General features: G+C 54.8%; 1 protein-coding gene across 1 annotated transcript in view; it reads right to left on the bottom strand.

Moving 5' to 3' along the window:
- Positions 1-1,052: 1,052 nt before the first annotated feature.
- Positions 1,053-10,283, bottom strand: part of PEDS1 (plasmanylethanolamine desaturase 1) — a 46,120-nt gene continuing 36,889 nt past the window's right edge. Inside the window, exons 8-11 of the mRNA XM_006141289.2 lie at positions 8,532-8,623; positions 7,398-7,542; positions 4,472-4,684; positions 1,053-2,347 (exon numbers count right to left, since the gene is read on the bottom strand). Of these exons, the coding sequence (XP_006141351.1) occupies positions 2,226-2,347; positions 4,472-4,684; positions 7,398-7,542; positions 8,532-8,623 (572 nt within the window). The 3' untranslated portion in view covers positions 1,053-2,225. The remainder of the gene's footprint in view (positions 2,348-4,471; positions 4,685-7,397; positions 7,543-8,531; positions 8,624-10,283) is intronic.

The following is a 10,283-nucleotide window of genomic DNA, read 5'->3' as shown; positions in this document are numbered from 1 at the left end:
GGAAGAGTTCACTAACCCCGTGCCTGGCACACGGGAGCTGCCCTGTAATCACGTGTTTAATGAATAAACAAACAGGTTACTAATGTGTCTGCAATGCCCGGTGGGACTCCACTCACTTCCGCTTGTGAGGCTGACAAGCCTTGTCTTCCACTTGCCCTTCCCTCATGCCAGTCCACAGTGGCCACCTCACTTGCTCTTAAAAACCCCAAGCTTGGGGCCAGCAGGTGGCATAGCGGCTAAGGTGCTGGACTCCCACATGGCTGACAGTGATCTGAGTCCCAGACCCAGTGGCTTGAAAATCGCAATGGGTGGGGCCAGCGGGTGGCGTGGTGGTTATGGGCTCTGGACTCTCACATGGCAGACCGTGGTTCAGGTCCTGGACCTGGTGGCTTGCTTTCTCACTTTCCTGCTTTCTCTCACTCTCTCGCTTTGTCCCTCTCTAGTCAAAATATAAATTATTAAAGCTAAATAAAATAATTTTAAAAAGAAAGAAAATCACGCTGGGTATGTGTACACGCCTGCCCCAAATCCCAGGACAGAGAAGGGATTGTGGCGTGACCACACCCCCAGGTGATTTCTCACTTTTTCTCAGTCTCTTTCTTTCTCCTCTTTGGTGAACACACACACCCTATGGCAAAAACCTAAGGAAAATACCCCCCAAAACCCAAGCTTGTTCCTGGCCTTAGGGCCTTTGCACTTGCCGTCTCACCAAGAGGTCTCCTCCTCCAGGTCTCAGCCCAGATGTCACCTCCTCAGAGGCCCTCCGTGACCATCCCAAACAAACAACCCCACCCTGCTTTTCTTACTTGCCAGATGAGCACCACAGTGAGACATGGCCACCCTACAGTCTCTCTCCTCTCTTCCATCCCTTTGGGACACTGGGCATGAACCATGCACGCGTGCCCATTCTTTCAGGCCACCCGGGGCTGGGATTTGAACCTTGCTCAGACACAGGGGGTTCTATGCACACTAAACCACTGAGCTACAGGGCTGCCCCACCCTGCTTTTCTGACGCAGTTCCATCCTGCTTCACAAATCACCATCTGAATTCCTTGTGCATTTATGTATGTTTATTGTCTCTCTCCCAGGAGGACAGCTCTGCCAGGGTGGGTCTCTGCCGTGTTCAGCGCATTGGATGGGATAAACACGAGTGCAGGAATCCACCCTCACAGACTAGCGGGGGCCACTCCCCACCTAGCTGGGGGCCCCCTCCGAGTGTCTGGAGCCAGGTCAGCACTAATTCACGCTCAGGTGAGGGGCTTCCATCTTGAGGCCTGGGTTGGGGGGAGGTTGGGAATGGGGCTGGGGGGTGTTCCAGCAGCCTCTTTAACCCCCACCCTCCCCACCCCAGCCGTCTAGGAAACACCATGAGGCAGCTAAGGTTAAGTAGACTCTTGCTGCTTTGTTATAAATATCTTATGTACATTCAAAACATGACATTAAAATATTACTCCGTGTTACAGAAAAGATATTAAGGCTTTCTATTATTTACATTAAACGAGCAAGCACCTTTAAAAAAAAAAGCCCCACTCTCTTCTGTGACACTCTGGCCACAGGGGACACTGTGTCCCCTTCCCTTCCAAACGACCGAGACCCTTTGCAGGGGCTATGCCCGTGAAGACATCCTCGTACTGGAAACATCAGTTCTGGCTGGGATCAGGTGGGCAGGTGGAAGCGGGGTGGAGGAATATTCCAGACTTGGGCAGATCCAGCCTCTGCTGGCCACGCCCTCACACCCTTACTGCGCTCTGTTATCCTTGGGTAGACAGGCTAGGCCGTCTACCCGCCCAGGCCTCTGGGGTCAGTGTGCAGGGCTGTGGCAGGACGATGCTCTGCAGAAACTCTGGTGTGCCTAGGGGCCCTCTAGGTCACTGGGACTGGAGGGCTGCCTTGCAGGACAGGGCGGCAGGTGTGCAGGGAGTGGGGGGACCTCCTTTCTACCCGAGGGCTGGCTGGCAGGGCAAGGCTCCCTTTTCTGCAGTCAGGCTTGGCAGACCGAACAGCTCAGGTGGCTGGGGAGGGACCCAGGAAAGAAAACAAAAAAAGGAAACGAGAAGTCAGTGGCTCAAGTATTTTGTCATGAGGGATGGGCTGGGGGTGCCCGGGCCCAGCCCAGGGGCTGTCCTTTCCACCCAGAGGGGCCAGCTCCAAGAGGCTAGAATTTGGCAGATGGCTTCAGTTTGAGGCTGGGGAAAATTGGCAGCCAAGTGGCAGGCTTGAAGGCGTTATTTGATCTTCTGGGCCCATTTCATGTCATCGGCCCGAGGCTTCTCGCCCGTCAGGCCCTGGATAAGGTCCTCCAGACGTCGCCAGAAGCCCAATTTCTCCAGAGGGTAGTTGAGCCAGCCTGCGGGAGAAACAGCACCAGAGAATTAACGCGGTGTGTGTGGGGAGCAGCAGCTGAGGGGACACTGGGAGAGAGCTGGCGCTGACCAAGTGCGAGCAGCACAGGGACTATGCTAGAAAGGGCCCCCTTGATGTGCTTAAAGCTACAGACACCCCTCCAGCTCCATTATCATCCTCTTCCTTCAGTTAAGTACTTTATGCTAGGCATGGCAGCAGCCTTCTAATTATTAGGCCCAAATGCCGCCTCTGCCAGGAAGCCCACCTTGATCACCCACTTAAGTAGCACCCCAGGCTTATCTTATTACTCTACGATTTGTTTTAGATTTTTGTCATAGGGTATGTGTGGTGGCCAGAGGGGGAAAGTTAGAGAAATCACCCCCTGGGGGGATAGCCACACCACAATCCCTTCTCCATTTTCCTCTTGGGTTTTTGGGCACACACACACATATGCCTGGTGTTTTTCAAGCCTCCAGGTCTGGAACTTGGATCCTGGAGTTGGCCATGCGGAATTCAGCTGCCTTAACCTGCATGCTGCCTGCTGGCCCGCGTTACCCTTATTTCTCTGTGGCCTCTGTGAGAACCTGTAACCATCTTCCTTAGTTCACTATTTTCCTGTTTTATGTCGTTTCTTCCTCGTTTCCCAAAGGAGCTGTGTTCCAAAATGCCAAGCTTGTTCACTGCTGGTCTCTGGGGCCTAGCACATGGTTGGCGCACAGTAGGTGCTTCGTACATACTGTTCACCATTTTGTTGCATCCACATCACAGTGTCCACATGGTCACTCGGGAGTGCCGTCCTCCACGAGAAGACGAGGGGAGGCTCCCTGTTAGGGCGTGGCCAAGCCAGGATCTGAAGCCAGGCCTGCCTGGGTAGTTCCCTGACGTCCTAAACAGCCTAAATTCTTGTCCCTCCGCCAGCCCTCGAAGGAGCAGGACCTCAGGATGTGCAGAACGGATTTCCTGCGTCTCCCTTTCTGCTTCCACAAAGACTTCCACAAAAACTGCACCCCTGGGACCAGCAGTTAGTGTAATGGCTATGTCGCTGGACTCCCATGTAGTCTACCGCGGTTCGAGTCCTGGACCTGGTGGCTTAAACTCATGCCAGGTGCGTGTGCGTGCATGCCCAAGATCCTGAGAGGAGAATGGAGGAGAAGGGATTGTGGCGTGGCCATCCCCCCTGGGGGGTGATTTCTCGCTTTCTGGCAAGCGCACACGCCCTATAGCAAAAACCTCTCAAAAGAAACAAAACAAAACAAAAAAACGCACCCCTAAGCTAGTAGCTGTAACTTACCCAGCACCTACCACACACCACGCGCCCCACTGCCGTCTGGCTCCTCCCACGTACCGGGACCATGTGAGGAGGAGGCTGCAGGCCCACTTTGTGGACGAGCAAAGTGATGGCCAGGGAGGGTCCTGAGTTCCCTGAAGGCGGCGGTGGAGGGAATGAGAGCTGAACCCAGGGTGGTCTGACTCGGACACACTGAACCCTGACAGGAGCCCAGCCGGCCCCAGAGAACCGCTCGCCCCATTCCTTTGGCCCTGGCCCATGTGGGCCTCCTAACTGTCCTTGTCACTCCAGACGTGTTCCTGCCTCCGGTTTTCCTGCCCGCTGATTCCTCGGCCAGGAAAAACCTGCTCCCATTTATCTGCACGGCACCCCCTCCCTCACATACTTCCTTCAGATTTCGGGCTTCCTTCTACCTCCTCCTGGACCCCTGTCATCTCCCGTCGCTCTGCCCCTCACACACCAGGCTCCCCATGTGCATGCCCTAGGGCCTTTGCACCTCTCATTCCGCAGCCTGCAGTGGTCTGCCCTGGGGAGGCCATCCCTGAGCCACCTTGTACCTCTGCCATCCCTCCTTTGTTTCCTCCACAGGAACTTTTGCTCTTGGAGGGACTCCAGAATCTTCCCATGGCCTGTGTCCCCCCCCCGCAGGAGGTGAGTGCCAAGGACAGGGATTCTTGCCTGCCTCTTCACTGCTGTGCCCCAAGCCCAGAACAGTCCTGGCCTCAGCAGTTGCTCAATAAATATGTGTTCCTTCCGGACTGCGTGACCCCCGCCCTCCTAACCCCGAGGCTGGCGCTGCAGCTGGAGAGGGGGCAGCAGGCTCCCCCATGGGGCCCTCACCTGTGGTGATGCAGAAGTAGGTCTCGTGGGGTGAGACGTGGTGGATGCGATGGTGTTTCCTCGGCAGGATGACGTGCCAGTCCTGCAGCAGGATGACCCAGCGCGGCAGCCCGAAGTAGGTGTGGGACCACTTGTGGATCTGGTTGGTGAAGGTGCCGAAGATGATCAGGCAGAAGACGAAGCACTCCCAGGGGTACAGCGGCGCCAGGGCTTCTGCGGAGGGGACAGGGTGCCCGGAGGGCGTGCACAGCTCTCATGGCTGCCAGCCTGCCGCTCGCCACCCGCTCCTCCATCCACCCTCCAGCCTCCCATGAGGCCTCAGGCGAGTGACCCGGTGGGCCTGTCTCCCCTTTCTGTTCCGTGGGCACAGGACGGAGTACACAGGAGTCAGGGACGGGGCTCTGCATCGGCCTGCGCCAGCTCCGCGACCTGCTCTGGCATCTCACCTGGAAGAGCTCAGCTAGTGACTCTGCCCCAGTCTCAACTGCTTTTTCTTTCCTTTCTTTCTTTTTCGGAGAGGTTTTTGCTATAGGGCGCGTGCGTTCGCCAGAAAGCCAGAGAGACAGAAAGCAAGAAATCCCCCCCACAGGGGGGATGGTCACGCCGCAATCCCTTCTCCATTCTCCTCTCGGGATCTTGGGCACGCACGCACACACACCCGAAGTGAGTTTAGGCCACTGGGTCTGGGACTCGAACTGCAATTGACTACATGAGAGTCCAGCAAGGTAGTCATTATGCCATCTTCTGGTCCCTCTTTTTTTCCTTAAGAATTATTTAAGGGACCAGTGAGTGGCGTGGTGCTTAAGGTACTGGATACTCCCACATGGCTGACCAGGGTTCGAGTCCTGGACCTGGTGACTTGCTTTCCCACTTCTTCTCTCTCTGGTCAAATTAAAAAGCAAATGAATGAATGAATAAATAAAGTAAAAAGTTCTTAAAAAAAAAAAAAAAAAGAAAGTTATTTATTTGGGGCCAGCAAGTAGCATGGGGGTTGGCCCCCTGGACTTCCTGAGCATATGTGCCCTAAGGCAAAATAAAAAATAATAAATAAAATTAAATAATTTTAAAGAATTATTTATTTTATTAATTTATTAATTAAGGTTTTTGCCATAAGATGTATGTGTGCAACAGAGAAAGAAACAGTGATAAAGTGAGGAATCACCCCCCACCTTCCCCAGGGGGAATGGCCACACTGCAATCCTTTCTCCTCTATTCTCCTTCTGGGATTCACACACATGTGCCCAGTGTGATTTTCAATGCGTTGGTCCAGGGCTCAAGCCAAGGGCGGCAATATGGGAGTCCAGCACCTTAACCACCATACATACCTCCTACTGGCCCTTTAATTTTACTTTTTTTGGGAGAGGTTTTTGCTATAGGGTGCATGCACTCACCAGAAAGACAGAGAGAGACAGAGAGACAGAAAGCGAGAAATCACTCCCCGGGGGGAGATGGCCATGCCGCAGTTCCTTCTCCTCCATTCTCCTTTTGGGATCTTGGGCACACACACACATGCACCAGGCATGAGTTTAAGCCACCAGATCTGAGACTCGAACCGTGGTCGACTACATGGGAGTCCAGCAACGTAGCCATTATGCCATCCGCTAGTCCCTAATTTGACTTACTATTTTTTAATTTGCTATAGGGCATGTGTGCTTATGAGAGAGAGAGAGAAGGAAAGTGTGAAAGCAAGCCACTAGGTCCAGAACTCGAACTGTGATTAGTCATGTGGGAGTCCAGCGCCTTAATCACCATGCCACCTACTGGCCCCTGAGTCTGTTTCTTCATCAGGAAATGCGAATACAGTTGGTCCTCTGTATCCACAGGTCCACACCAGAGGACTGAACCAACTGCAGACTGAAATCAATCCACGGCTGGCTGAATCCACGATGCAGATGCAGAGGGCAGGCTCTGGGAGACGCCCTTTTCTGTAAGGGGCCCGGGCACCGTGGCTATGCAGGGACAGTGGGAATGACTTCTGTGTCATCCAGGCCCCTGGAAGCCAAACCCAGATGGGCTCACACACACGGGAGTTCCTGAGAGCGTCTTTCTTCAGGAAGACATCTAGGGAGCCAGGGAAGCAGGGCAGAGGAGGAGTTGGCAAAAATGGGTCACAAGAGTCTTGTCTCAGTTTGATCTTTGGGGGCCCCAGAGTTGGTCCCCCCAGGGGCAAGAGACTGGCCTTTGTGGGCCTTCTCAGTCTTCAGCTTCAGGCTAATCCTAAGGGGAGAAACGGGACCCCTGGCATCTCTGCAGAAGACCCCTCTGCTCTGAAGCTGCAGTGAGAGCTGTGGGCAGTCGCCTCCCCACGGCAGCAGAGGGACAGGCTCACGCCCTGGGAAGGCGGCAGGCAGTACCATGGCATCTTCTAAGTACAGATGCACATCACCTCTCCCAGAGGGAGGTGCGCCAAGAATCGAAGAGACGTCAAGTTGTTAGAGTAGGACCTGGCCCTACCTCTCCCACAGACAGGTGAGGAACTGAAGCTCAGCATGGTAACAAGCTTTAGGACAAGCTTTGGGCCCCTCCCAAATAGGCCAGGCCCAGCGCTGAACTGTGGACAGAGCTCACAGCCTGTACCCTTGCCATTAAGCCAAGCCAGCAAAACCTGAAACCTTCAGGGCCAGGCAGATAACCAGGTGGGCTGCCTCTGCAAGAAATCAGGGATTAGAGGGGACTGCGGTCAATTGGAGTGCGTGTCTGTCAAAGGGTGCGCTTGCAGCTCAGCTCCTAGTGGGAACAAGGACCAATTGTTCAAAGCTAGAAGCCCAGATTGTTATGTCAAATATCCCAAATTGACATGAAGACAACAAAATATATTTAAAAACACTATGAGGTGCCCAGGACACATACACAACCTCAGGGGGCTCACGGGGAAGTCTGTCCCTGCCACCCCCCACCCCGGCTGCCACCAGCCGGCACGCCTCACCAGAGCTCTGTGTGCGGAACTTGTAGGCCATGTTCAGCAGCGGCAGCAGGGTCACCAGGCAGTTGTCCCCATTGGTCTCGATGAAGTCGTGCCGGGTAATGGCCGTCGGGTCAATGTGATGCTCCCGGAATGGTCGGATAAAAGCCTGGGGCAGGGGTGGAAAAACGGCCCAACCAGTCAGTGCATGGCGGTCTGCTCTCCACGACCCCTGGACACACTGACTCACCTCTGCTCCACTGCAGTGCCCCCATGAACATTCCCATCACCAGCGGTAGACCCACCCCACCCGCCTCCAAGGTTGAGGTCTAGTGGAAAACGGGTTAAAATGACCCTGGCAGTGGCTTTGGGCTGGTACTGTCCCACTCAGGGCCACCTCCCACCTGTGTAATGAGAAGGCTTGGAGACAACCTACAGCCTTCTTCCCCACCCTAAAACAACTGAGAGCCCCCCTGCAGTAAAAAGGCGCTGGCATCCCTGCCCTCCTTTTTAGTATCCGCTGTTTTAAAAAGCTGACCCGCCCACCTGGAGAGTGAGCATGTGACTTACGCCTGGCCAATCAGAGCATCCCATCCCTCTGGCCAGTGACTGGCTGAGCCAATGAGAATGAGCCAGGGGACTCTGTACAATATGGAAAGCAACTCTCTTCCTGGGGGCTGGAGGGTGGAGGGCCAGCAGCCAGGAGCCGCCTTGGCCCCTCTGGGGAGGAGGGTGGGATGCAGAAGTGGAGACTGAGTCTGAACAACACGGTCTGAGCCCAGACCCCCGCCTCCCCACCTTACTTTAGCTCTAACCCTGGCACCTCCAGTTGCAGGACTCAGTACCCTTGTTGGACTACGCCAGATTGGATTAGATTTTGTCACAGACAGGTAAAACCCACCCTGAACAACCAGGAGGCACAGCAGGGGAGGCAAAGGAAAATGAGGCATGGCCCCCAAGTTCAAGGTGATCTGGTGAGGAGGCCAGGAGCCAAGGTCTGGAGCAGCCCACACCTGACGTTTCCTCCACGGAACTCCAGGCACTGATCCCGTGCTAGTCTTAGAAGACAGGCTGGCATGACGGTTCCCATCTTTCAGACAGGAAACCGAGGTCCAGAGGGAAGGGACTCATCCAAGGTCATGGTGCCCGAATTCTTACCTTCCCCACGATGGGCAGCTCCACGGAGCCCCACGTGTCGGCACCCCAGTGCACCAGGCCAGACAGGAAGTCCGCAATGAGAGCTCCCGCCACTGTGGATAGACGCAGGTAAGCTGGGGTGGGGACATGCAAAGGGGCATCCTGTCCCACCCCCTTCAGGGAGTCACACATTCTGCCACTCGCTCGCATGCTCACTCAGGCACTTGCTGGGGGAAGACTTCCTTCTGCGCTGGGTCAGTTTCTCCCCTGTGGATGGACCTCAGCTCCATCTGCCCCTGGGCTGGTCTCCATCTGCCCCAGGGGATGCTCAGATCAGCCCGGCCTTCCCTGCTGGAGCTGGCTCTCCTGTCCACTCTGACCCACGGTCACAGCCCCAGATAGGGAAGCTGGTCTACTCCGAGCTGCCTGTGACTAGAGAAATGTCCCTTTGGCTCCGGTGTCAGGACATCTCTGCCACGCACTCGCTGTGTGACATCACACGTTACTCAACCTTGCTGTGCCCCAGTGTTCCTTACAAAATAGGAACAATGATGAGGAATAAAAACCCCAGTGGCTCAGTGCCAGGGACAGGTGCTCACATGCTGGGTCCCAATAAAGTCATCACTTGTTAAAACCTGGGAGCCTTTTTTTAGAGGAATTTTTGCTATAGGGTGTCTGCACTTACCAGAGAGACAGAAACAGAGAGACTCAGAAAGCAAGGGCTCACTCCGGGGGGATGGCTACACCACAGTCATTTCTCCTCCATTCTCGTCTTGGAATCTCGGGCATGCATGCACACACGCCCGGCATGAGTTTCAAGCTGCCAGGTCTGGGACTTGAACCACAGTAGGCCATGTGGGAATCAAGTGACATAACCATTAGGCCATCTGCTGGTCTAGGGGCATCAATTTTTTTGGGGGGGAAGAGGTTTTTGCTATAGGGCACATTTGCTCACCAGAAAGAGACATAGAGACAGAAAGTGAGAAATCACCCCCCAGGGGGAATGGCCATGCCACAATCCCTTCTCCTCCATTCTCCTCTTGGGATCTTGGGCACGCACTCACATGCACCCGGTGTGAGTTTAAGCCACTGGGTCTGGGACTTGAACCACGGTTGACTACATGGGAGTCCAGCGACATAGCCCTTACACTATCTGTTGGTCCTGGGAGCATTTTTTTTTTTTAAAGGCTTTTCCCCACCCCCAATAGAACACTTGTGTTTGCCACAGAGGAGAGAGACAGAGAGAGGGAAAGTGAGAAATCACCTTCCCCAAGGGGGGATGGCCGCTCCACAATCCCTTCTTCTCCATTCACATCTTGGGACTTGGGCACGCACGCACACACACTCAGCATAATTTTCAAATTGCCAGGTCTGGGACTCCACCCGTGGTCAGCCACGTGGGATCCAGCGCCTTAACCACTAAACCACCTGCTGGCCCAGAACTTGGAAGCATTTTTATTCCAACTTTATGGGGGTGGAAACTGAGTCACGGAGAGAAGAAGCTAGCCGGGGTCACATACGCGACCGGTGGCACAGCTGGGCTCTAATTCTGCCTTGAGGTCTAAGGAGGGTGTGTGGCCACCACTGTACACTGGGGAGACTGAGGCCGAGGGGCCACACCCTGCCCCCGTACGGTCTCCCATTGCTCTCGGGGCTCCAGGCGGGCCCTGCCCTACACCCTTTTCTCCCTGTACACCCTTACACACCTGCCCACCTCTCCCTCACCTCCTGCAAGTTTTTGTTCAAGAGACTTCCCTGGACACACCTGGTCTA

Source organism: Tupaia chinensis, unplaced genomic scaffold (assembly GCF_000334495.1).
Source record: "Tupaia chinensis unplaced genomic scaffold, TupChi_1.0 Scaffold000049_1, whole genome shotgun sequence".
NCBI classification, from domain to species: Eukaryota; Metazoa; Chordata; class Mammalia; order Scandentia; family Tupaiidae; genus Tupaia; species Tupaia belangeri.
Note: the sequence above shows the minus strand (reverse complement) of the source record. Positions and strands in the feature narration are given on the sequence as shown.